General features: G+C 54.8%; 1 protein-coding gene, 1 long non-coding RNA gene and 1 other non-coding gene across 3 annotated transcripts in view; 2 read left to right on the plus strand and 1 right to left on the minus strand.

Annotated features, from left to right (window-relative positions):
- LOC149120321 (uncharacterized) overlaps positions 1-27,310 on the plus strand; it is a 45,418-nt gene that overhangs the window by 9,350 nt on the left and 8,758 nt on the right. The window lies entirely within an intron of this gene.
- Positions 469-19,663, plus strand: SMIM10L3 (small integral membrane protein 10 like 3). The gene is made up of 2 exons (XM_017339411.4): positions 469-891; positions 18,606-19,663. The coding sequence occupies exons 1-2, from the start codon at positions 706-708 to the stop codon at positions 18,624-18,626; spliced, it is 207 nt and encodes a 68-aa protein (XP_017194900.2). The 5' UTR covers positions 469-705; the 3' UTR covers positions 18,627-19,663.
- Positions 22,178-22,284, minus strand: LOC149120322 (U6 spliceosomal RNA). Its single transcript, XR_016226395.1, has one exon. It is a non-coding gene; the product is annotated as a U6 spliceosomal RNA (small nuclear RNA).

Here is a 27,310-nt window from a genome sequence, read left to right on the forward strand (position 1 = left end):
CTCTCTGTCTCTCTCTCTCACTGTCCACTCTGCCTGTCAAAAAAAAAAAAAAGACAATTATTCGGATGCTGGTGAGGAATGGCTGGAGACCACAGCAATTCACACGGGGGAAAATGTCCCACCATTTGGCCCCCAAAAGCTTCCCTTCGTTTTCACTGCGGTGAAATACACGTTACCAGGCCGTTGGTCACCGGCACCACGCCCAGCGCGCGGCTCCGCCAATCCAAGCGCGCCGCCATCTTCCCCCTCGAAGCCCTGACACCTTCCTTCCTCGTTCTCCCGTAGTTTTCATTTTCAGGTTCAACCACTAGGGGGCGGGCGGAGACAACGCACCTGCCTCACTCCTCCCTGTCCCCCCACAACCCGGGCCCGCTCTCCACGCATGCGCGCCTCATCAGCTGGTGGGGGGAAGGAGGCGGGACCCGGGGGCGGGGCCTAGGGGCCGCGCAGGCGCGGGGCGGGCTTTGTGACGTCAGGCCGCGCGGCCGGGCTGGGACCAGGCGGCGGCTCGCGGAGGCGATTCCCTGAGCGCGAGGCGCGGACTCCGCTGCCCCGCGGCCCGCCCGCCCGCCGGCCTCGCCGCCGCCTCCCTCGCTCCCTGAGCGCGCCGAGCGCGGGCCAGCGGCCGGGGCGGAGGCCCAGGGCGACGCGGCGCGGACAGGGAGGGAGGGCGGGCGGGCGGGCAGTGGGAGCGCCGGTCTCTATATGGCGGCGGCTCTGTCGGGCCTGGCTGTCCGGCTGTCGCGCTCGGCCGCCGCCCGCTCCTATGGGGTCTTCTGCAAGGGGCTGACCCGCACGCTGCTCATCTTCTTCGACCTGGCCTGGCGGCTGCGCATCAACTTCCCCTACCTCTACATCGTGGCTTCCATGATGCTTAACGTGCGTCTGCAGGTGGGTGAGCCGCGGAGACCCCCGACCCGCCTCCGGGGCGCCCCGCGGGACGCAGGTGCCCAGGAGTCGGCCCTGGGTGGGTGCGGAGCGTGTGCGTGCGTGCGCGCGCCCCCGAAGCCCACGGTGGTCTTCCCCGCGAGCGAGGCCCCAGGGGGGTGGGTTCCGTCCGAGGCCACGGCGCAGGCTGGACAGACCCTGAAGAGGACATTGCAAGCCGGGGGCTTCGGCTGGTGCTGGTAGTGGGGTTTGGGGCGGGGGAGAATATCTAGCTCCCAAACTTTGCAAAGCCTTTTTTTTTTTTTTTTTAATATTATCCCGGAAGCTTAACATGGATTGGAAGTTGGTGGTTTTTGGATCGTAGAAGGGCAGAGGGGTGGAGATGAGGGGAGTTGGGGTGGAGGCTGCATGGGCGCGGGCGGTTTCATAGCCCCCTCCTCCCCAAGTCAGAGGCGAGAGAAGCGTGCGTGCGCACGCGCGCGCACCTGCAGCCCACCTCGGCGTTCCGTTGTATCCCTTGACTGAGGGGCGCCTGTCGCTAGTGGACGAGAAAGCTGTCAGATGGAGAATTTGAGAGCCTGTGGATGGCCTTGGCGCGCCTGCCCTGTGGGGCACAGGCTGTGTTGTGGGGCCTGACAGTGTTTGTGGGGATCCCTGGGGTGCACGGTGAGCCAGCACCAGCCCCCAGCCCCCGCCGCCGCTCCCCGCGGGTGGACTCAGCAGGGGTCTGCCTTGTGTTTGTGCGGGCCTGCAGGGTTTCGGTTCCTAGCACAGGTGTATCGGTGGGCTGCGTGTGCAGCGGGGAACATGACTCTATTTCGCGGTCTGAATTGAGATACTTTGAGCAGGGGTTTGTGGCATTCTTCGGTGGTCCCAGCCTCCAGGAGCAGGTGGTATACATGGGTACAGAGTGCTGGGTCTGGGGCCCCGGCAGTCCCTGCCCCTTGGACGTAGGGGCCCCGTGGTTGCCAGATCTGGCAGGGTCTCTCCCACAGGAGTCAAAAGTCCTGGTTTTTAGTTACCAAGTTAACTTGTTTTTGTTTGTTTGTTTAAGACTCTTTGCAAGCATAACAAAATGCCTGCAGGCTAATTTGACCACCCCCCCCACCACCACCACAGCAGGTTCCCACTTTCTAACCTCATGTGTAGCGTTCTCATATCATTTGCGGTCATTTCTAAACTTGCAAGAACAAGAGCACCTGTTACCCAATGCTGTTGCATTGGAAATGACCATGTTTTGAACCACACACACACACACACACACACACAAAACCAAAACAAAACACCAAAGCACCTTTCTCACATGTCCACTTCTCTATTTATAACCTCCGCTCTGGCCAAAGCTGCTCTAATCACTTGTCTGGACTGATACGTTATTCTCCATCTGTTCGGCACTGGGCAGTTAAGGGCTGTCTTTCTAAAAACAAGTCAGATAGAATCATTCCTCAAACAAAACACCAAACAGAACTGCCCCAGGAGACCCGGAATGCAGCTCACGTGGTGTTACCTGGCCGCCCGGCTGCAGCTCACCCCCGACCTCTCCACCTGCTTGTGCACGCTCGGCCTCCTGTCTCCGGTTGGCTCTTGCCTGGTTCCCACACCTCAGCTGGGGATCACCATAGCTCTGTGGTCTGGCACCTGCGGTCTTGCTATCATTGATTTTTAAAATCAGTGAAGCACTCCGTGTCCAGTTTGGGGTTTCCAAACTGCTGGGCAATGCAGTAATGTCTGGAGAGGTGCTCACGTAACGCTGCTTAACAAGGAGTGTGCCCTGGGGTGCTTGAAGGCAGGTGCCTGGGAAGAGGGGCTGGGCTCTACAGCGAGTGGTGTGGGCAGTCGGTGAGCGGCAAACACCAGTCCCCAAAGCCCAAATGGGTGCCTTGGTGGGCTCCAAACCAAGCGGCTGTGCGGGAACAGCACAGCTTTTGAGGATCCGGGAGCTGCAAGTGGGCAGGGAGGGAGGAGAAGGGGGCACACAGGTGGTTACCAGGTGCCTTGCGGAAGGGCCTTCTGTTGACCTTGGGCTTGACCGGTGGCAGCCAGCAGCTGTTTCACATCTTGGGGGCAGACCGGCTGTCGTCTTTATTCTAACGTGTACCTCTGCTACCTCAACTCCCCTGCGGAGTCACAGTGCTTATTCATTTGTGGAAAACCACGAAGTTCCCTGGCTTGAGGGTTTCATTCTTCTTGCCTTCTGGTAAAGGGAAGTGCAGCAGGAAGTAGACTCGGAGGTAGAGGGTCAGCCCCCGCCCCACACTTTGTTTTCTTAGAGCACCCTGAACCCTCCTTCACTGCAGGGCTGTTGGCATCTGTTTTGCAAGGAATAAGGGATTAAGGACTCCATTTTCCACTGGGTACTAGGCTTCGCCAGTCTCTTATTTGTAGGGCAGTGAAGCACTGTAAGGAGGTTAGTGTCATTCTAGCACAAATGGTAATTCAGTGGGAAAAGAGATGCACCAGGATTTTGATCAAAGGCAGAGATGGAAAAGTACTGTTGCCAACAAGTCTTCAATTACTAAGCATGCTGCTTACCTAAACAGACTGAAATATGAAGCAATGTAAAACAGACTTCACAGCACATGCTTCATATAGCAAAAGCAAGACAAAACATGGCTCCGTGGGGGGGGGGGCATCGGGCACAGCGGTTCGGCACTACCTGGGACGCCTGCGTTCCATATCAGAGGGCCTGGTTTGAGTCCCGGCTCTGCTGATGGCAGCTTCCCGCCAATGATGGCTCAGGCGCTGTGTGCCTGCCACTTACACGGGGGACCTGGATTGAATTCCTGGCTCCTGGCTTTGACCTGGGCCACCCACGGCTGTTGCAGGCACTTGGAGAGGGAATCCGCGCATGGGAGATCACCTGTCTGTCTGTCTCTCTGCCTTTCAAATAAATAATGTTTTTTAAGTGGTACTGTGAGTCTGCTGTGACTGAACACGTCGTGGCTACATTACTGTGGCCTGTGGGGATGGTCAGTGTCTTAGCCCCAGGTCTCCTGGGTGGAATAGAGTAGGCAGAGAAAAGAACGGTCCGGAGGTTGCTGGCTGTCAGAGCCAGCAGTGTCCTTGGTTTGCCTGCTCCGTGCTCACCAGGGTTGCAAACCTTTCCCTGGCTCCCCGCTCCCCCCTTTGTTCTGTGCTCTGACTGCTCTCCCTTGGTCTCCACTCTGACAGCTCTGCTCATTCATCCCAAACAAGTGGAGAGTCAGAAATGGGTGGGGGAGGCTGGGGACACGGGGCCTCACGGAGAAGTGCTGCTGGAGCAGGACCCTGGGAGAGGGGAGGCTCGAGCCGCAGAGGTGTCTGGGCAGGGGCAGGCCTGGGGCCTCGCGGGAGCAGCAGGAGGCCGAGGGGGCTGGCGGAGGGAGACTGCACGTAGAGGCCGAGGAGCAGTTCCCGAGGGGCGCCGCAGGTGTTGAAAGGACTTTGCCGTACGTGGTGGGTCTCACAGTTGTGAAAAGTAGAGAAGATCCCAAATTGTCGCAGCCTTCCGGTGAGTGTTTCTCTGTTGGTGCTCCTGGAAGAAATTGGGGGACAGGCTAGGCTGTTAGGAGGAGGCCGTACCAGCTTGCAGGCCGTGTGAAGGCCTGAGCTCCGGTTAGCTTAGGAGTGTGTCTTGGCTTCTGAGAACCCAGCAGTTGTATACTTGAGAAACAAAAATGCTGTAGGCTCTTGCCTGTATCCATTCGTTCAGACTTTTGTTTGGAAAGATTTTAAGCCTCTATAAAATTTGAATACAGTGAACATCTGTATCCTTGACCTTTTTTTTTTTTGAGCGACAAGGAGACAGAACTCCCATCTGCTGATTCATTCCCCAAATGCCTGCCGCAGCTGGGTCTGGGCTGGGCCAGAGTGGAGAGCGGGAGTGAGTCCAGGTTTCCTGTGTGGGTGCAGGGATCCACCTGCTGCCTCCCGAGGCCACAGGGGCAGGAAGCTGGGATCGGAGCAGAGCTGGGACTTGAACCCAGGCATCTCACGTGGGACCTGGACATCCTGCACAGCTAGGCCAGACGTCCACCCCGGCTGCTGTTAAAGAACCCCACAGATAACCATATAACAGTGCAAGCAGGTATTGAAGTGCCTGAGTTCAGCTGTCTGTCTGTCTGTCTGTCTGTCAGGAGATACTCACCAGGTATGAACTGAAAGAAAAAATAAGCTTAAAACCATTCATAGGGGCAAGCATTTAGCCTTGGAGCCAGGACGCCTGGTTAGGCTGCGCCGTCCCATTCAGGAACACTTGGGTTTGGTTCTTGGCTCCGGCTCCTGATCCTAGCTTCCTGCTGGCCCTGGCACTTTGTGAACATCTGGAGGGTAAACCAGAGGTAGCGGCTCTCCTCCTCTCCCGGTCTCTCTCAGCTTCTCAAGTAGATCAGTGATGCTAAGACGCCAGCCTAAGTGCTGAACTTTAAACCTCTTGGAAGAAATCTTCGTGATCCTGGATTCATGCACAGTCAGCAAAAGAGAGGAGATGGGTCAATCAGACTTCATCAAAATCGGTAGCTTCTGTGTATCGAAAGGACAGCGTTGGGGCCAGCACTGTGGCACAGTGGGCCGGGCCTCCACCTGTGACGCCGCTGCTCCACTTCCTGTCCACCTCCCTACTAATGCGCTTGGGAAAGAAGCGGAGGATGGCCCTTGGGTCTCCTTGGGTCCCTACCAGCCACATGGGAAACCCAGAAGGAGTTCCTGGCTCCTGGTTGCAGCCTTTCCCAGCCTTGAGCCTTGTGGAGAGTGCACTAGTGAATGGAATCTCTCTGTCTCCTAACTCTGCCTTTCAAATAAACAGTTTTTTTTTTGTATTATTATTAAAAAGTACACTACCAAGAGAGAAAAAGATGACCAGGGATAAAGTATTTGCAAATTGTATATTTGATGACTCTTAAAAGTCAACAACAAAAGAAAACACCAATCCAGGAATTGGCAAGGATTGAAAAGACATTTACCTAGAGGAGGAGATGAACGACTGACCAATACGCCCGTGAGAAGAACTCAGCATCATCAGTCACTAGGGAAATGCAAGTCAGAACCACAGGTGCTGCTTGTACCCCTGCTAATGGCTGTTGTTTGGGGGTGGGGGGGAACCAGGGCCAGTGCTGTGGCGTGGCAGGGAAAGCTGCTGCCGGCGACCCCGTCATCCCGTGTGGGTGCTGGATTGAGTCCCAGCTGCTCCACTTGCGGCCACCTCCCTGCTGATGTGCCTTGGAAAGCAGCTGAGAGTGAACCAACAGACGGGAGATTTCTGTCTCCTCTCTGCAACTCTTCATTTCAAATATTTGATCTGTGTGCTGGTTCACTCCCCAAATGGCCCCAGCAGCCTGGGGCTGGGCCAGGCAGGAGCCAGGAGCCCAGGAGCTTCTAGGTCTCGCCATGTGGGTGGCAGTCTCCCCAGGGACCTGGATTATCTCCCGATGCTTTCCCAGGTGCATTAGCAGGGGGCTGGATCAGAAATGGAGCAGCCGGGACTTGAACCAGCACACGTGAGATATCGGTGCTTTCAGGCTGTGGCTTAACCATGCACCACAGTGCCAGCCCAAGGAAGGACGTTTTGACACCTGTCACCACAGGGGTGAACCTTGAAAACCTTGGGCTCAGTGAAGTAAGCCAGACCAGGGCAGACAGAGCGAAGTGGCTAGGGTACGGGAGGTTACCAGGGCTGGTACTGGAGCAGGTGCGGATGAAAGGAGTTCTGGGGATAAATTCTGGAGATGGGTGGGAGTGGGGGTGCACGGTGCACCTCAGTGTGGATGTGCTCAGTGCTACTGAGCTGTACACTTAACAGTGGTTAAGACGGTCTTTTTATTTTTAAAAAAAGATTTACTTATTTGAAAGGCAGAGAGGGAGAGAGAGATTGTCCGTCTCTTGGTTCACTCTCCAAGTGGCCACAGTAGCCAGGGCCAAAGCCAGGAAGCGAGAACTCCATCCAGGTCTCCCAGTGGGTGGCAGGTGCGCTGGTACCTGGGCCATCTCCAGTGCCTTCCCCGACGCACTAGCAGGGACCTGAACAAGTGCTCCCACGTGGGGTGGCAGACTACCACAACGCCAGCCCCAAAATGGCAGTTTTTAAAAGTTCAATTTTATGTTTGTTTCACTGCGATCTTTTAGAGAATGACATGAAAAGTGATGCTGCTCTTGGGTGTTGTCATGCATAGTTGCTGTAGAAGTTTTCAAGTGCCCGTTCTTCCTGGTCTGTGGGGTCGTGGTAGCAAGCTGGTGGTCTGTAGGTCTCCCTGTGAATTGTGCTGCTGCAGAGGCTCAGCAGCGCAGGCCGCTGGGGCTGGAGCCTGGGAGAAAACAGGAAGAAGCCCCAGAAAAGGCAGCCTGGCGGTGGGCAGCCGGGGCGGGCGGCGGGAACAGAGGCAGCTGTTACGTGTTCCTTGGTAAGGACGTTGGCTGGTATTCTGAGTACAACGGGAAGCAAGTTTTTTTTCTTAAATAATCTTGAGAGGCAGAAAGAGGTAGGCAGGCGGCTCCCATCTGCTGGTTCACTCCTCAGGTGCCCATAAAACCTAATCCAGGTCTCTGACATGTGTGGCCCAAGGGACCCCATCCCCTGAGCCATCATCTGCTGCCCGTAGGTTACATTACCAGGAAGCTGGAACTGGGAGCGGAGCCAAGACCTGAATTCAGGCACTCCAGTGTGGGGTGTCTGTGGCCCGTTTGGCAGCTTCACCAAGGCCAAACACCTGCCCTGGGAAGCCAGATTTTGAGCTGAGGTGTGTGATGTAATCTGATTGACTGCTTTTTTAAAGGGTAATTTTTTAGCGAGCTGTGTTATGGAAATACTCCAGTATACACGGAAATGGGTGGTGTAAGGAGTGCCCATCCGTCACTCCTTGGCCGTAAGGATCGACTCTGCTCCTATGGTTTTCTCTCTTTCCACTAACGCCACACTCCACTGTGAGATCTCAAGAAGAGTGGGTCCCTTTTGTGTTGTTAGAATTTTTACTTTGAAATACTTTGACCTGGTGCCAATGCTGTGGCATGGTGGGTTAAGCTGTCCCCTGCAGTGCTAGCATCCCACAGAGGTCCCGGCTGCTCCACAACCCAGCTCCCTGCTACTGCACCTGGAAAAGCAGCGGAAGACAGCCCAAGTGCTTGAGCCCAGCACCCACGTGGGAGACCCGGAAGAAGCTCTTGGCTTCAGCCTGGCCCAGTTCCAGCTGTTGCTGCCATTTGGGGAGTGAACCAGTGAATGGAAAACCTTTCTCTCTGTCTCTCCCTCCCTCTCTGTGAAACTCTGCCTTTAAAATAAATAAACCTGGCCGGCGCCGCGGCTCACTAGGCTAATCCTCCACCTAGCGGCGCCGGCACACCGGGTTCTAGTCCCGGTCGGGGCGCCAGATTCTGTCCCGGTTGCCCCTCTTCCAGGCCAGCCCTCTGCTGTGGCCAGGGAGTGCAGTGGAGGATGGCCCAGGTGCTTGGGCCCTGCACCCCATGGGAGACCAGGAGAAGCACCTGGCTCCTGGCTCCTGCCATCGGATCAGCGCGGTGCGCCAGCCGCGGCGCGCCAGCCGCGGCGGCCATTGGAGGGTGAACCAACGGCAAAAGGAAGACCTTTCTCTCTGTCTCTCTCTCTCACTGTCCACTCTGCCTGTCAAAAAAAAAAATAAATAAATAAATAAATAAATAAACCTTAAAACAAATTTTTTTTGACTTAAGGAAAAGTTGCAGAAATAGCACAGAGCCTGTGACCTGGGTTCTTTTGCTGTGAGCTCCAGTGTTTTATACTCCTGTCCAGGACCCCACAGAGTGGCCGTGCCTCTTGGGAGTCTCCTCTGATGGGTGACATTTCCTTAGCCTTTTCTTGCCTGGTGCGTCTGTCATTTGGACACTCCCGGCTGTTGGGAGTGAGGCTGCCGTGAATGTCCGTGTGAGTGCTGTGTGGCCGTGTGTTCCCCTTGGATTATACCTGGGAACATTGCTGGGTCAGCCGTGCCTGTGTCTTCAGCCGCTTCTACAGGAGTGGTCTTTACACACGGGGAGAGTTAGGGTAAAAGCAGGGCGCTCGGACAGACCCTGTGTGGGAAGTGGCAGGTATGCCGGGTGGAGGCCGCAGTGGGCGTGGCCACGCGGACGCAGCATGGACGTGGTTTAGGAGATAGAAACCATGCGGCCGTCCCCTCTGAAGGAACAAGGCCGTGTGTGGGAGAGACGTCGTTGGCGTTTCTTCTTCCCATGAGCTGTCCATGTCCATGTTCTTGGTTCTTCTGTAGGGCTGTGGTGTTTTTCTTAATTTCTTGGAGTTTTTTTTTTTTTTTTTTTAATCTGTTAGGTAAGATTTATTGATGAGTTGAAAAAAAATTAGCTTTTGTTTTGTTTTGACTTTGCTTACATTGTGTTAGAGCCATATTGGAGGTTTTGTGTTTCATTTATTTATTTTTTTTTTTTTGCCTAATGTATTTGAAAGGCAGAGACAAGACAGGGATCTCCCGTCTGCTGGTTCACTCCCCAAGTGCCCATAACAGCCAGGGCTGGGCCAGGCTGAAGCCAGGATTGAGGAACGCCGTTCCTCCGTTCCAGTCTCCCATGTGGGTGGCAGGAGCCCAGCCTGAGCCATCACCTGTTTCCTCCCAGGGTGTGCATTAGAGAAGCTGGAATCCCAGCAGAGCCAGGACTTGAACCCAAGGCGCTCCGACATGGGATGTGGGTGTCCCTAATGGCATCTCAACCACTATGCCAAATGCCCCCCTTGAGGTTTATTTTTATATGGTAAAATAAAGTCTTTTTAAAATTAATATGAGCAGTCTTTCCCGATTTGGTTTTACCGTCATTAGAAAGGCCGTCTGCTGAAGGTGTAAGGAACTCCCAGGTATCCTGGCACTGCTGCTTCATCGTTGCCATTTTTGTTGTTGTTTTTAAAGAAATGAGCTTTTTTTTTAATATTTTATTTATTTATTTGAGAGAGAGAGTTACAGAGGGAGAGACAGAAGGAAGGGTCTTCCATCTGCTGGTTCACTCCCCAAATGGCTGCAATGACTGGAGCTGCGCCAGTCCGAAGCCAGGAGCTTCTTCCGGGTCTCCCACATGGATGCAGGAGCCCAAGGACGTGGGCCATCTTCTACTGCTTTCCCAGGCCACAGCAGAGAGCTGGATCGGAAGAGGAGCAGCTGGGACTTGAACCAGCACCGAAATGGGATGCCGGCACTGCAGGCAGAGGCTTAGCCTACTACACCACAATACCAGCTCCAAGAAATGAGTTTTTTACAAAAGATTTATTAATTTGAAAGAGTTAGAGAGAGACAGAGATCTTCCATCCCCTGGTTCCCTCCCCCAAAAGGTCACAACAGCTAGAACTGGTCCAGGCTGAAGCCAGGAACCTGGAGCTCCATCCAGGTCTCATACGTGAGTGCCGGGACCCAAGCACTTGGACCATTTTCTGCTACTTTCCCAGGGAGCGTGAGCAGAGAGCTGGATCGGAAGTGGACCAGCCGAACTTGAAGTGGCATCCATGTGGGATGCCAGCATTGCAGATGGAGGCTTAACCTGCTGCACCACAGCACAGGCCCCATTGTTTACTTTTGAATTTTAATTTTATTAGGGAGCTCCCGTCCACTGGTTCACACCCCAGAGGCCGCAGGGGCTGGGAGGTGGGGGTCAGTCCTGGTCTCCGTGTGGACTCAGCTGCTGGAGCCATTGCCTGCCTTCCCAGGTGCATATTAGCAGGCAAATGGAACCAGGAGCCGAGCCAGGAGTGGAACCCGGGCCCTTCAGTGTGGGTGCTGGCACCCATTGACATCCCAACCCCTGAGCCAAACACCTGCCCCTTGCTTATTTGTAAACAAGATGCGTTTGGAGTTTATCCTGGTGGCCGTGGTCAGTCTTTCTCCAGACAACACTGCGGAAGGAGATCATGTGTATGAGGCATTGCTGTTCACCGGGGTCAGCTTTGAGAGCAGAGACTTCTTTGCTTGGTGTGCAACCCTAACCCCAGCACCGAGCTTGGCTGAGGGGAGGGGCTCAGTGAGCGTTTGCGGATTGAACCTGTGATGAGAACAGAATCCCAGATGAGAGGTTATCTGTGCATATTGTTCCAAGTCATTGTTTTGTTAAGATTTACTTATTTGAAAAGTGGAATTCACAGACAGAGGGAGAAACAGAGACAGAGAGGTCTTCCATCTGTTTGTTCACTCCCCAAATGGCCGCAATGGCTAGAGCTAGGCTGGTTCGAAGCCAGGAGCCAGGGGCTTCTTCTGGGTCTCCCACGTGGGTGCAGGGACCCAAGCACTTGGGGCCATCTTCCACTGCATTCCCAGGCCACAGCAGAGAGCTGGGTGGGAAGCAGAGCAGCCGGGTCTCAAACTGGAGCCTTTATGGGATGCTGGTGTCCCCGGCAGCTGCTTAACCTGCTGTGCCACAACTCTGGCCCCTCTAAGTCATTGTTTTTTGTTTGTTTTGTTTTGTTTTGTTTTGTGTGTACATAGAACTTTTTATTTTTTTTTTTTAAGATTTATTTTATTTATTTGAAAGACAGAGTTACATAGAGTGGTAGAGCTGGAGAGAGAGAGAGAGGTCTTCCATCTGCTGGTTCACTCCCCAAATGTCCGCAACGGCCAGAGCTGAGCTGATCCGAAGCCAGGAGATAAGAGCTTCTTCTGGGTTTCCCACATGGGTGCAGGGGCCCAAGGACTTGAGCCATCTTTTACTGCTTTCCCAGGCCATAGTTAGAGCTGAATGGGAAGTGGAGCAGCCAGGACTCCAACCGGCACCCACATGGGATGCTGGCGCTGCAGGCTGGGGCCTTAACCCACTGCGCCACAGTGCCGGCCCCCTAAGTCATTGTTAACTTGCTCTCCATAGAGGGTGTCCCGACGTAGGCTTCCCTAGCAATGCAGGGAGCACCCTGGGTGGCCTCCCATCTCTCTTCAGCCTGTGCCAAGGCCCCTGCCCTTGCACTTCAATGCACTTGTCTGTGTTGAGGCCACTCACATGCTGCCATGTCCAGCAACCACTCATCTAAACCTCCCAGCTTCACTGAACCTCCCAGCAGTGTTGGGTCATTAACTCCGTGGGACGCTCTAGAGGATGATGAACTGCTGTTCGTTGGGTGCTGTGGGACGCCAGTCAGAGCAGATGCCCTGGTGCCTTCACAGCTCCCGGAGGAGGTGCCCTTCTGGCTGGGGTGGTCAGTTACCCAAGCCTCTGAGCTGGGGCGGGGCTCTTCACCTCCTGGGCATGCCTTTGAGCGTCCAGGGACTGGAGAGAGAGGTGCACGACTGGTTCTGCAAGGCAGAAGGGCAGGGACATGCAGGAGGGCAGCGGCTGCCTGGTTGGGTCAGGCCTAGCGTGCAGCAGGCTGGCCCCTACCAGAAGCAGGGTGCATGCCAGGCGGCTGTGACGTAGGTGTGCCAGGTGATTGGCAGCAGGGACTCAGGGACGTGACTGTGCCCTGGGGTTACGGGGAGCCACTGCCTTTGGAGATGAGGCTGTCCTGCCCGCATCCCGTCTTTCACAACGGGCAGAAATGTGGGATTTAATTCGGTGACCTTTCCAACCTAATTATTGTATTTTTTAAAAACTGTATTCTTCCATTTCATTTTTTATTTATTTGTGAGGTAGAGTTACTGACAGAGAGGGAGAGACAGAGAGAGAGGTCTTCTATCCACTGGTTCACTCCCCAAATGGCTGCAACGACTGGAGCTGGGCCCATCCGAAGCCAGGAGCCAGGAGCTTCTTCCAGGTCTCCCACGTGGGTGCAGGCCCGTGCACTTAGGCTGTCTTCAACTGCTTTCCCAGGCCACAGCAGAGAGCTGGGTTGGAAGTGGAGCAACTGAGACATACAACAGCACCCATGTGGGATGCCGGCACTGCAGGTGGAGGCTTAGCCTACTATGCCACAGCACCAGCCCCTCTTCTATTTCATTTTTAGAAAAATCTTTATCTCTGGTTCACTCCCCAAATGCCCCCAAAAGCCAGGAATGGGCCAGGCTAAAGCTAGGAGCCCAGAGCTCAGTCTGGGTCTTCCCTAGCCAGGAGCTTCTTCCAGGTCTCCCAGGTGGGTGCAGGGGCCCAGGCACTTGACCCATCACCTGCTGCCTCCCAGAGCGTGCATTCCGCAGGGAGCTGGGTGAGGAGCTGGGACTGAATTCAGGCATTCCGATACGGGATGCGAGTGTCCCTGGCAGCGTCTGAACCACTGCCCCGCACTCACCCCTGGTCTGATCAGTTCAGTCCAACACACAGTGAGACTCCGGTTTACCCCAGAGGCCAGGGAAACAGGATCGTCCTGGGTGGGGCACCTGTGCAGGCCATCCTCCCGGAGAGGAGCCGCTCACGGCCCTTCAGTGCCCTGCCTGTTGTAACTGACTTTGACTGTCCCCTCCGGGAGTCGCTTGCCGGCTCGCTTCCAGAGGCATTGAGGCCAGGATATTTTTAGTAGACAAAGCAGGAGTACCTCTCATGGTCAGGTCCCAGAGGCCATGAATAGCTCCAGTCAGGGAAGGGAAGGGGACGGGCGTCCAGGAGAGCCGCAGCTGCTAAACTGGGTCAGGCCGCTGTCAGCCCGCAGGTTGGCTGCCTGGAGCAGAGGCTCATGGCGCGGCAAGCCCTTCCCTAGGTCTGCTGGAGGGTCCCGGCCGCCCTGCAGTCTCCCCCTGCCTTCCAGGTCAGGTTTCACCGTTACCAGCCGTGGTGCTGGGGAGCGGACGAGTTCCGGAGTTCCCAGTGCTGACCTCCGCAGTAGACTCCTTCCCTCACTGTGGGCTCACTGTTGGTGCACGCGTGCGTTTGCCATAATTGGTGCTTTTTATTATTGTGTAAACCTGACGCGGGGAGGGCCCAGGGGACACTGCTGTACTACACGTCGTGTGGCACAGGGAGACCAGACCTGGAGCAGACAGCTCACGGCCATTGCTAGCGTTGTCTGGGAACTCTGTGGAGGTTACTTTTGGTGACAGAAGAGTGGTGAGGCTCTGAGCCCCGTGTTCCCTGGTTCGCTGGCGTGTCTTTATTAGGGGAATTAAATACGTGGTTTATGACTGAGTTTACTGGACACCTGGAAGAGCTTCGGGGAACAGCTTATCCTGTCATTAACTTGCTCCATCATTCAGGAGGTGATTATGTTAATGGCTCTTTATTTAGAGTACTTCCACACAGTTTTGGAAACACTCCATCTTTCTGAGCAGTACTAAGCCCTTGTACAAGGACGTACTAAAATGGTTTCAAAACTAATTTTCCTGCACGCTGGCCCATATTAAGTGGCCCATTTTTCTTAAGAATTAAAAAAAAAAGCCCACCTATTAGAACGTGTATTAAAATATATGTAGGAATGCTTCCATTTGATCAGTAACACAAACAGTTTAAAACATATGCTCTGAAAAGTTAATTTCAGCGAGAAGTTAATGAGGTTTAACTTGGTGAACTTTGAAAGCATGTGTTTTGGAATATCGCTAGAATCCGTACTTGGAATAGTTGTACCTGATGCTCCTGTTTGCTTTATGCCATTGTTTATTTAAAAGTCAGAGAGATAGAGACATTGCCCATCTGCTGGGTCACTCCGCAGATGCTCACAGTGGTCAGAGCTGGACTGGGCCGGGCCAGGCTGGCACCTGGAGTCAGGAGCTCAGTCTGGGTCTTCCATGTGGGTCTCAGGAACCCGACCACTGCCATCGTGTGCAGCCTCCCAGGGTGCCCATTGGCGGGAAGCTGGAGCCACACTTGAACCCAGGCCCTCTGAGAAGGCGTGCAGGTCCTGGTGGCATGATGAGCACTGTGCCCAATGCCCGCTCCTATGCTGTTCTATTTTTATCAGTTATTATGTGGAGTAATAGTCACCCTTGAAGCAGCTAAGGTTCTTTAGTATGTTCCCTAACATTTCCACACATAGTTGTATTCCTAACTTTTTTTTTTTTTTTAAGATTTATTTATTTTTGAGAGGTAGGGTTACAGACAGAGCTTCCTGGCCCAGCCCAGTCCAGCTCTGACCACTGTGAGCATCTGAGGAGTGAACGAGCAGGTGGGAGATCTGCCTCTGTCTCTTTTTAAATAAATAATGACAGAGAGAGAGGTCTTCTATCCACTGGTTCACTCCCCAAATGGCCTCAGTGGCCACAGCTGGACCAATCCGAAGCCAGGAGCCAGGAGCTTCTTCTGGGTCTCCCACATATGGTGCAGGGGCCCAAAGACTTGGGCCATCTTTCCACTGCTTTCCCAGGCCATAGCAGAGAGCTGGATTGGGAGTGGAGTAGCTGGGACTAGAATCAGCACCCATATGGGATGCTGGCACTTCAGGCCAGGGCGTTAACCCACTGCGCCACAGCACTGGCCCGTTTTTTTTTTTTGTTTTGTTTTGTTTTGTTTTTTAAGAGACAAAGCTACCATCTATGGACCTACCTCCCAGATGCCCACAGTGACCAGGGCTGGCCTGAGGCCAAAGCCAGGAGCCTGGAACTCAGTCCACGTCCCCCGTGTTATGGCAGGGACCCAGGGGTCTGTACCATTGCCTGCCTCTTCCCGGGATCTCTATTAGCAGGAGCCTGAACTAAGCAGCTGGGGCCAGCAGTCGAGCTCAGACGTTCACCTGTGAGACATTTGTGTCATTTACTTATTTATTTGAAAGACAGGGAGAGACGGATCTTGTACCTACTGGTTCACTCCCAAATGGCCGTTACGGCCAGGGCTGTGCCCCGCCTTGGGCCGAAGCCAGGAAGCTGGATTGGAAGTGGAGCAGCTGGGGTTCAACCGATGCTCATGTGGGATGCTGGTTTGCAGGCAGTGTCTTTACCCACTGTACCACACTGCCAGCCCCGCCATGGGTGTCTTCACTGGTGTCTTTCTTTAAAATTATTTTTATTTATTTTTTTATTATTTGACAGAGTTAGACAATGACCGAGAGAGACAAAGGTCTTCCTTCCATTGGGTCACCCCCCCCAAATGGCTGCTACGGCCGGCGCTGTGCTGATCCGAAGCCAGGAGCCAGGTGCTTCCTCCTGGTCTCCCATGCAGGTGCAGGGCCCAAGCACTTGGGCCGGATTCCTCCACTGCCTTCCCGGGCCACAGCAGAGAGCTGGACTGGAAGAGGAGCAACCGGGACTAGAACCCAGCACCCATATGGATGCCGGCGCCACAAGGCACTGGCCCCCTTCATTGGTGTCCTAATTGCTAGGCTAAACGCTCCCCCCAGAGGTGGGTCTTATGGGGGATAATTGGGTTTAGATGAGGTTGTGAAGACGAGGCCCCTGTTAATGGGACTAGTGCATTTATTAAAATAGATCCCTAGGGGCCAGTGCTGTGGTAGTGGGTAGAGCCACCGCTTACACTGGCGGCGTCCCGTATGGGTCCCAGCTGCGTTACTTTGACCAGCTCCCTGCTGATAATGTGCTTGGGAGAGCTGAGGAAGATGGCCCAAGTGTTTGGATCCCCGCTTATCCACGTGGGAGACCTGGAAAAAGCTCCTGGCTTTGGCATGGCACAGCCCTGGCCGTTGTGGCCATCTGGGGAGTGAACAAGTGGATAGAATATCTCTCTCTCTCTCTGTCTGTCCTTCTCTCTATGTAACTCTTTAAAAAAGATTTATTTATTTGAAAGATGGAGTTAGGTGGAGACAGAAGTCTTCCATCTGCTGGTTTACTCCCCATATGGCCGCAATGGCCAGAGCTGCGCCAATCCGAAGCCAGGAGCCAGGAGCTTCTTCCGGGTCTCCGACATGGGTGCAGGGGCCCAAGGACATGGGCCATCCTCCGCTGCTTTCCCAGGTGCATTAGAAGGGAGCTGGGTTGGAAGTGGAGCAGCTGGGACCATATGCAGGCTAGAGCTTTAACCCGCTATGCTACAGTAATGGCCCCAATACGCAAATCTTTAAAAAAGAAAAGAAAAAGGCAGGTTCCCCGAGGCAGGCATTTGGAGCATTGCTTAAGATGCCCTTGGGATGCCTTCATCACATAGCCGAGTGCTTAGTCAAGTCTCAGCTAATGTGTCCCCTGGGAGATAGCAGGTGATGGCTCAAGTATTTGGATGGAGCTTCAGCCTGGCCCAGCCCTGACTGTTGTGGGCTTTTGGGGAGTGAACCAGTGGGTGGGAGGTCTCTATCTCCATCTTTCTCTCTGTCTGCTTTTGAAGTAAATGATAATAAATAAAATCTTTAAAAGACAAAAGAAAAGAGAGGGGCTCGTATTGTGTTGCAGTAGGTTAAGCTGCTGCCTGTACCGGTTCAAGTCCTGGTACTCCATTTCCAATCCAACTCCCTGCTAATGTGCCTGGGAAAACAGCAGAAGGTGCCCGAATGTTTGGGTCCCTACCACCCGTGTGGGAGTCCCGGATGGAGTTCTAGGCTCCCGGATGCAGCCTGGCCCAGCCCTAACCTGTGAATATTGAGGGAGTGAACCAGCAGATAGAAGATCTCTCTGTTTCTCACTCTGATTCTCTCACTCTCCCTTCTCTAATTCTGCCTTTCAAATAATCGGTAAATATGAGTCTCTCTTCTCTACCAGCTGTGAGGGCATAGCCCAGAGGCAGCTGTCTACAGCCCCCCATTCACCGGGGCAGAGTACTAATCTGAACTGCAGATGGAGCCATCGTTTGCTTGTGCCGAGTTCCCCACGGCCCCAACACCTGCCGAAGGCCGAGTCCTCAGGGGAGGGGTCGCTGCCCCTAACTGGCCCTGCCGCCATTCCTCAGCCCTCCTTGCCTTCTGCTTCAGCCTCTGGTCGCTCTCCCTCCCTCTGCTTTCTTGCCAGTGCACTCTTAAGTCGTCCTGCAGGCACAGCGCTTCCTCAGACCCGCTGAGGGAACCGCGTCCTGCCTGTCTACACTGGTCTACGCTGGCGGTGTGACTCCTGGTGCTTCTGAATGGAATCCTGTTTAGGGTGTGGGGAAGCCCCGCTGTGAGGGGGCTCTTGCCCAGCCCCTCCATCCTCCTCACCTGTGGTCAGAGCCCCTCCTTGGGCCAGCCCCTTAGAGCAGTCACCGAGCACACTCTGTGTACCTGTTCTCCCTCTTACGGCTGCTGGTGTTTTCCCATTGAACGTGGCACGGGTGGTTTAACCCGTCAGTTCATGAGGGAGCCAGGATTTCCCAGCAGTGTCTGGGGGGTTCAGACAGCACCCAGGCCGTGGGGAGCACCAACTGCTGGGTGCTCCCAGGGCAGGGATCACCTGCTCTCATGAGACAAAAACTGCTCTGTCCTCATCTCAAAGTCGTTGCAAAGCGCCCCAAAGGCAGTGAAAGGTGTTGGCTTCTTTAAAAGTAAGTCACCTGGGAGGGTACACTAGTTAGCACATCCAAGAACCTTTTTTTCAGTTTTTCCCCATGTCGAGGATCATGTCAGAGACCACAGCTGCTGTGGGAAGGTCCCTGGGCACACTGGGTGTTCACGACCCAGGCTGCCTGAGCGGGCGTCAGCCGTCCAGCCCGCCATCACTGGCAGATGTGACCCTGGGAGTAGCTGCGTGTGCAGAACGCTTTCCTACGGAGGCTCCTGATTGGCGACCTCAGAGGCACCTGCAGGCTGGGGGCCACAAGTGAAGTCGCCCCCATCACGGGGAGTCAGGGCCCCAGTTGCACACCACGCCCTCCTGGGGGCAGGGAGGAGGAGTGGGTCCTGAGCCGGCAGAGAGCCGTGTTGGTGGAGCCTCGGGTCGCCGGCTTGCTGAATCCCGTGTCCTGAGGCGGGTGGGCAGCTCTCCTCCCGCTGCCCACCACGGTCTGTCCCTGAGGTGCCAGTGTGTGTGTGGCGAGTGTGGACGTCGTCCTTGCCAACCTCTCTTGACTCTCACTGTCTCCTGCAGGTTCACATTGAGATCCACTGAACGGTCTCCCGGACCCACAGAGGCGGGATCGTGCTCGTGCGCCCAGGAGCCCCAGGCATGAGGTTCGGCAGAGGGACCCTGGGCACCTGCCTGGCCCGCGTCGAGGCGGAGGCGGAGGGAGGAGACTGGGCGGCGCTGCCTTCCCGGCTGAATTCCCAGAGCGAGGCGCTGGCGTCGGGAAGGAGAGAGGATCCGCGCGGGGCCGGCCTCTGGCCTCACCAAGTGCTCCCGGACTCCCGAGAACCTGGGGGAAGAGACACAGCTGTCGCCTGGGCTGGACTGGTCGGCAGGAGGGCGCAGGGCCGCAGACAGCGCCCCCAAGGAGAGCGTGGGGCCTGGGCGGCGCCGCTGCTGAGGGACCCGAGCCGGGTGCGGGAAGCGCCTCGGCCGCTCTGCGGGTGTTGCGGCGCCCGGCCCCGGCGCCCTGGGGACCAGCAGATGCATCTCGCCGGCGCTGAGGCACCCGCACGGCAATAAAAATAGCGGGATTACTTTTCCGGCTGGCCCAGGATGGTTTCTTTCGCATTAAGACTGGATGCCAACAGCACGGCCCCTGCCGAATCCCTGCTCGGGTGCGTGTGAGCGGCGCCCGCGAGTCCGGCGGACCCACGGAGAGGCCGGCCACGCGGTAGGAGCTCTGTGGGGACCCGGGAGGCCGCGGCCGGACTGCAGCTGCGCCCGGCTGGGTGCGGGTGTGCGGCTGCGCCCGCCTGCACGGACACCGCTTCTTCGCACCTGCGGGGAACGGGGACCGAGGCCCTGCGGCGAGCGCGTGGCCTGAGGGGCGCTTTCACGCCCAGGTTTTTCCCTTCGTCGTCCGTGGATAACTTTAATAAAGGTCATTTCAGAAGAACGTGCGTTTTTAAAGACTCCGGCAGTGAGCCTGAGGAGCCGTGTGCGGGGCGGGGGGTTATGGAGTGCATCTATCGATTGACAGTGTGTGCCGACGCCTGCGCCGCGTGCTGTTTTAGTGTTTGGGGGAAATGAGAATTAAAACCTGTTCTTTAGCATAATAAATATGTCTTATTTTAAGTGTCTCAGGTTTTCCTCATTATTAAAATGCTGTCGAGCTGCTAACGCAGAAGAATCCTTGGGCGCCAGGGCAGGTGACACCCCCAGAGCGCAGAGGTGGAGCCGCCCGCACCCGGCTCCTTGATCCCTGGAGGGAACACCAGCCGGCCGGGGGTTGTGTTGGGGGATTGGGGCTGGTGCCCCCACACCGCCAGGGCTCAGCAGTGACAGGAGCTCCCCGTGGTATCGCCCAGGGGCTGTGACGCAACCTGGGGGCGCTGCCTGATGTACAACAGAAACTGTGGATCAAGCCCTCCTTCTGCTTTTTATAAAAAAAGGAAGTTTACTCCATTGGGATGGGACTTTGCATGGTTCACCCGCTTCTATTTCCTCTGTGTTGTAAGTTGCAATAATGTAATAAACTGGGCATGTTCTGCGTTGTACTAAAGTGCTTTTTCTAGAAGCAGTCCTGGGGAGCTGGCCAGCAGTGTCATCCCCAGGGTGGCCCTTTGGTGTTGTGCGGGGTTCCTGTCTGAAGATCTCTCTCCTGTGGAGGGTTCCAGACGGGAGGGAGAAGACGGCCCAGGAGAGACTGGTGGGTAGAAGTATGTGACTGCAGAACAGGTGGGGTTTTCTTTATTTACTTACTTATTTGGAAGACAGAGTTGCAAATAGAGGAAGAGAAGGGACCTCCTTCCGCTGGTTCACTCCCCAAATGGCCACAACAGCTAGGGCTGAGTCAAACGGAAGCCAGGAGCTTCTTGGTCTCCCATGTTGGTGCAGGGTCCCAGACACCTGGGCCATCTTCCACTGCTTTCCCACGCCATTAACAGGGAGCTGGATCAGAAGTGGAGCAGCCGGGACTCAAACCAGTGCCAATATGGTGCTGGCATTGCAGATGGTGGCTTTACCCACTGTCATAACGCCGGCCCCTGTATTTATATGAAAGGCAGAGAGACAGATAGCTCTACCAAGGGCCCCTCCCTCTCCAAATGCCTGAAACAGCAGGGGCTGGGACAGGCCAAAGCCAGGAGCCCAGAACTCGGTCTGGGTCTGTCGCAGGAGTAGCAGGGAGGGACCCAAGTATTTGAGCCATCATCTGCTGCCTCCCAGGGCGTGCAGGAAGCTGGAACAGGAGCAGGACCGGGACTCACATTCAGGCACCTTCAGTATGGAACACAGGTGCAAAACACCTGATCCTCGCCGGCGCCGCGGCTCACTAGGCTAATCCTCCGCCTAGCGGCACCGGTATACCAGGTTCTAGTCCCGGTCGGGGCGCCGGATTCTGTCCCGGTTGCCCCTCTTCCAGGCCAGCCCTCTGCTGTGGCCAGGGAGTGCAGTGGAGGATGGCCCAGGTGCTTGGGCCCTGCACCCCATGGGAGACCAGGAAAAACACCTGGCTCCTGGCTCCTGCCATCGGATCAGTGCGGTGCGCCGGCCACAACGCGCCGGCCGCAGCGGCCATTGGAGGGTGAACCAATGGCAAAAGGAAGACCTTTCTCTCTGTCTCTCTCTCTCACTGTCCACTCTGCCTGTCAAAAAAAAAAAAAAAAAAAAAAAAAACACTGATCCTCAAAATCGTTTTGCACCAAAAGTATCTTTTCATTTCACTTTGTGTGAACTTTCTTTCTGATGTGCCCTAGATCCATATAAAGGTCCTAACTGTAAAAGAAGCGGCCTAGATGTTTATGTGTAAGCAATGCGGCTTCCATGATGGAACTGGGCAAGGGTGGTCCATTTGAAGTGCCTCAGGTTGTATCATTGCAGCTGTGAGAACCAAGAAAGCTCACTTTTTAAAAACTGCTGTTCCCTGGGCCAGTGTTACAGTGTTCCAGGTTCAGCCTCCGCCTGCAGCGCCAGCATCCATATGGGCACTGGTTCGAGACCCCGCTGCTCCACTTCTCATCCGGCTCCCTGCTGATGGCCTGGGAAAGCAGCAGAAGATGGCCCAGGTACTTGGGCCCCTGCACCCACCTGGGAGACCTGGAAGAGCTTCTGGACTCCTGGCTTTGGCATGGGCAGGCCTGGCCATTTGGGGAGTGAACCTGTGGGTCTGTTTCTCTCTCCTGTCTCTCCTCTCTCTCTAACTCTGCCTTTCAAATAAATTAAAAAAAAAAAAAACTTAATAAAAACTACTGTTCTTTGGTTTATATGTATTTTTTTCCTTTCGCAGTTAATGTTGAGAAGTTGAATAGTCTTTTTTTTTTTTTTTTAAAGATTATTTGAGATGCTGTGGCATAGTGGGTAAAGCCGCCGCCTGCCATGCTGGCATTCCATATGGGCGCCGGTTCAAGTCCCAGCTGCTCCACTTCCGATCCAGCTCTCTGCTATGGCCTGGGGAAGCAATGGAAGATGGCCTAGGTCCTTGGGCCCCTGCACCCACGTGGGAGACTTGGAAGAAGCTCCTGGCTTCGGATCAGTGCAGCTCCAGCTGTTGTGGCCAGTTGGGGAGTGAACCAGTGGATGGAGGACCTCTATCTGCCTCTGCCTCTCCTTCTGTCTCTGACTTTCAAATAAACATATATATATATATATTTTTTTTTAGATTGGAACGCTTCACGAATTTGCGTGTCATCCTTGCGCAGGGGCCATGCTAATCTTCTCTGTGTCGTTCCAATTTTAGTATATGTGCTGCAGAAGCGAGCACTATATATATATATATATTTTTTTTGACAGACAGAGTGGACAGTGAGAGAGAGAGACAGAGAGAAAGGTCTTCCTTTGCTGTTGGTTCACCCTCCAATGGCCGCTGTGGCCGGCGCGCTGCAGCCGGCGCACCACACTGATCCGATGGCAGGAGCCAGGAGCCAGGTGCTTTTCCTGGTCTCCCGTGGGGTGCAGGGCCCAAGCACTTGGGCCATCCTCCACTGCACTCCCAGGCCACAGCAGAGAGCTGGCCTGGAAGAGGGGCAACCGGGACAGAATCCAGCGCCCCAACTGGGACTAGAACCTGGTATGCTGGCGCCACAAGGCGGAGGATTAGCCTAGTGAGCCGCGGCGCCGGCTTCAAATAAACAAATCTTAAAAAAAAAAAGTTATTTGAGAGCCAGAGGCAGAGAGAGATCTTCCAATTGCTGGTTCACTCCCCAAATGGCTGCAACACCCAGAGCTGGGCTGATCTGAAGCCAGGAGCCAGGAGCTTCCTCTGAGTCTCTCACATGGGTGCAGCGGCCCAAGCACCCAGGCCATAGCAGACGAAGAGGAGCAGCCAGGTCTCAAATCAGCACCCATATGGGATGCTGGCACCGCAGGCAGTGGCTTTACCCACTATGCCACAGCGCTGGCCCCAATTTCTTTTTAAAGAGATATGTATTTATTTGAAAGGCAGAATGATAGAGGGAGAAACAGATCTTCCATCTGCCAGTTCACTTCCCAAACAACCACGAGTGAGTGAAACCAGGAGCCTAGAACTCCATGTGGCTGTCCGACATGGGTGCAGGGGCCCAAGCGCTGCTTTCCCAGGAACATTAGTAGGAAGCTGTTTTGAAAGTGCAGCAGCTGGGGGCCGGCGCCGCGGCTCACTGGGCTAATCCTCCGCCTTGCGGCGCCAGCACACCGGGTTCTAGTCCCAGTTGGGGCACTGGATTCTGTCCCAGTTGCCCCTCTTCCAGGCCAGCTCTCTGCTGTGGCCAGGGAGTGCAGTGGAGGATGGCCCAGGTGCTTGGGCCCTGCACCCCATGGGAGACCAGGAAAAGCACCTGGCTCCTGGCTCCTGCCATCGGATCAGTGTGGTGCGCCGGCCGCAGCACGCTGGCCGCGGCGGCCATTGGAGGGTGAACCAACAGCAAAGGAAGACCTTTCTCTCTGTCTCTCTCACTGTCCACTCTGCCTGTCAAAAAAAAAAAAAAAAGCAGCAGCTGGGACTCGTACCAGTGCTCAGATAATGGGATGCTGATGTTGCAAGCAGTTTCTTAGGTCACCACACCAAAACACCAGCCCCTTGATTTTTTTTTTCTTTGAAAGATCCTACGTGCTAATATACTCCCTAAATGCCTACAACAGCCAGCACTGGGCCTGGCCAAAGCCAGGTGCTGGGAACTCACAGTCTAGAAGGGTAGCGGGGACCCCTAGCACTTGAGCCATCACCTGCCTCCCAGGGTGTGTGTTAGCAGGAATCAGGAACCAAGCTGGAACTTGAACACAAACATTCCAGTGTGAGATACAGTTTCCCAGGAGGCACCCTTCACGGCTATGCCAAATGCTCTCATCCTGTTCTTTCTCGTTTCTTTTCTTTTTTTTTTTTTTTTAAACAGGCAGAGTTAGAGACGGAAAGGTCTTCCTTCATTTGGTTCATCCCCCAAATGTCTGCTGCAGCCAGTGCGCTGCGCCGATCTGAAGCCAGGAGCCAGGTGCCTCCTCCTGGTCTCCCATGGGGTGCAGGGCCCAAGCACTTGGGCCATCCTCCACTGCACTCCCTGGCCACAGCAGAGAGCTGGCCTGGAAGAGGGGCAACCGGGACAGAATCCGGCACCCCGACCAGGACTAGAACTTGGGGTGCCAGCACTGCAGGCAGAGGATTAGCCTAGTGAGCCGCGGCGCCGGCCTCTCTTTCATTTCTTGTTTGTTTTCTAAAAGGCAGTGGTCTTAACCTCTCTTCCCTTGCCCTGTCTTGCCTACTAAGAGTTCTCTTTCTGTTATCAAAAAACAAGTAATTTGATGAGGAGGAAATGGATCCTGTTCTCTTAATCTGAATTATTGTCTTGTGTTGTACTCAGGCTTACAAGCCCCCGCCTGCTGCCGATGGCCGTGGACTTGGGAGAGGTTTGTGTCTATGTCCCTTGTTCACAGACGCCGATGAGAACCCGGGGACTTTGCAGGACACCTGGGGATGTCCTGCCTAGGACGCAGGTATGCCTACAACGTCCTGTCTCTTGTGTCTCCACCGGCGTGAGGGTGAGCCTGAGCAGAGAAGAGCTGGCTTGTTTTACATGCAGGGACTTTGTTCTATGTGTGGCGAGACCAGGCCAGGCACGTCTGAATTCAGTGAGAAATCAAGAACACAGAAGGAAGAGAAGCAGGTGTAATCTCGCCTTGTGTCCTGTTGTGTCTTCCAGAGTGCAGAGTGAGGCAGATGCTGCATCCAGGTGAGTGGCAGGTAGGGCTCGCTGTTACTGCCCGCTTATTCTCTCCCGCCCTGTAAAAGCAATGTTCAGCAAATGCATGAAATTGAAAATGTTTAATTGGAAGTAACTTTTAAAAAATATTTATGGGGCTGGCACTGTGGCGCAGCGGGTTAAAGCCCTGCTCTGCAGTGCCGGCATCCCATATGGGCGCCGGTTTGAGACCCGGCTGCTCCACTTCCGACCCAGCTCTCTGCTGTGGCCTGGGAAAGCAGTAGAAGATGGCCCAAGTCCTTGGGCCCCTGCACCCGCGTGGGAGACTCAGAGGAAGCTCCTGGCTCCTGGCTTCGGATTGGCGCAGCTCCGGCTATTGCAGCTAATTGGGGAATGAACCATCTGATGGAAGACATCTCTCCCTCCCTCCCTCCCTCCATCCCCTCCCCCTCCCCCCTCTCTCCTCTCTCCCCCTTTCTCCCCCTTCTCTCTCTGTAACTCTTTCAAATAAATAAATAAATCTTCGAAAAAAATAAAAAATAAGAGACATTTATTTGAAAGGCAGAGTGACAGAGGGACGGAGACACAGGTAGAAAGAGCTCTTCCCAATGGCCAAGGTTGGTCCAGGCCAAACCTGGGAGCCTGGAACTCCATCTGGGTCCCCTGTGTGGTGGCAGAGGCCCAAGCATTTGGGCCATCTGCTGTTGCTTTTCCAGGTACATTAGCAGGGAGCTGCATCAGAAGTGGAGCAGGGGCCGGCGCTGTGGCATAGCGGGTAAAGCCTGCCCCGCCATAGCACTGGCCCCTAACTTAAAATGTTTCGCCAGCTTCTCCATTTTCCTGTATGACGGATTCCATAAGAAGAATATCTTGACCAGCCACATCTCTTTGGCTGAATGCTGTATGAATCCAGTCTTCGTTACTGTAGCTAAATACCTGAGGCCGACTAACTTTATAAGGAAGAGAGGTTTATTTGTAGCCAAGGGTTCTACATCACCAGCCTCCCTGCTGGCGGGGTCCTGAGTTGGCACAGAGACGGATCGCGTCTCCTACAGCCGCAGCACTAATAACCTAATCTACTCTTAGTCGATTCCCAAAGCCTCCACATCTAATTGGATTACGTGTCCAGCCTCCTCATCCCATTAAGTTTGCGAGCTGGGGGTTTAAGCACCTGTGTGATTGCAGGGGTCAGCCGTCCAACCTCAGCACGCTCATGTACTCTGCGGCTCCTGCTCACCCGTCCTATGTGTCGTCCTGCCTGTGTGTGTGGGTGGGGTGGGGGGGGTCCTTGGGAGAGAAAATCAGCTGTTGGGGTTTAAACACATGTGAGGTGTGCGGTGCCCAGAGCCACTTTTCCCACCAGCCTTTGCATTTGGACCATGCATAAAGGGTCAGAACTGACCAGGACGGCTGTGCACTGGGCCTTTGCCACTCATGTTCATCATAGGGATGGTTGTGATGTGTTGGGAGAAAAGGGTCCAAGAAGGTGAGAAACCTTCAGACCACAGCACCTGCCCAGGTGAGCCTCCAGGTCCCCGTCCGTGGGAAAAATTCATTACACTTTAAATTCACTGACACCGCCGTTGGCAAGACTGAAGGACCAGGATTTTTCTGTTTGTGTGTTTATTTATTAGATCTATAGAGAACCCCCTTGCATTGGTTCAATCCCCAAATGCCTGCAGTAGAGCTGGATCAGGTGACCAGGAACCCAGCCCAGGCTCCCCGCTGTGGGTGCCAGGAACCCAGCCATCACTGCTTCTCCCAGGGTGTGCATGGAAGGGGAGCGGGAGCAGAGCTGGGTGTTAAACCCAGGCCCACCAGGAGATGACGGGAGCGCGTCAGCCTCCTGGCCAAACGCCCACCCCTGGTTTTCCTTCTACAACCTGTGGTGCTGGGCACAGTCTTCTGCAGAGCGTTGGGGCCACATGCATAAATTAAGTTGGCAGACGAAACTTAACTGTGGGAACGTCCAAGAGTCGCTTTGTGAAGTGGCCTTTAGTTTTTTATTTTAAAAAGTTACTTATTCGTTAGAAAGGCACAGTGACAGAGTGTGTTTCCACGTGCTGGGGGGCTGGGCAAGATTGAAGCCAGGAGCCGGGAGCTCCATCCGGGTCTCCCACGTGTGTGGCAGGGGCCCAAAACCTTGAGCCATCATCCGCCGCTTCCCGGGGCGGAAGGGTCAGAAGTGGAGTGGAGCGGGCTGCAGCAGGTGCCGGGACACCCACACCCACCCCTCACGGAGCCTTTTGTTAATGGGGGCAAAGTTTCAGTGGAAAACCCTCCACCCTCTGAAGGTGAGCAAATGAAACAGGTCGCAGGGGACAGCTCACGGCTGCAGGACAGTGTGTGGATTTCAGCACAGTCTATGAAACTGCTTAATTCAGGGAGAGTGGGTGAGGCTTGGAAGCCAAGACCCACATGTGTGTGCTGCAAGGCTCACTGTGGCCACCAGGGGGAGCCGTGGGCTCACTCAGTGCGCGGCTGTGCAGAGGTCCTGTGTTCCCTGGTTTTTTTGTTTATGCAAATTCTTAAGCAAAAGTTACCAGCGTGGTTTGTCATGTGTCAAACCCCACAACAACACCTAACCCCAAGACCTATAGAGAGCGCTTTAAAGCCGCA

This window comes from Oryctolagus cuniculus, chromosome 19 (genome assembly GCF_051225735.1).
Source record: "Oryctolagus cuniculus isolate XC-2025 breed Fujian yellow rabbit chromosome 19, ASM5122573v1, whole genome shotgun sequence".
Classification (NCBI taxonomy): Eukaryota; Metazoa; Chordata; class Mammalia; order Lagomorpha; family Leporidae; genus Oryctolagus; species Oryctolagus cuniculus.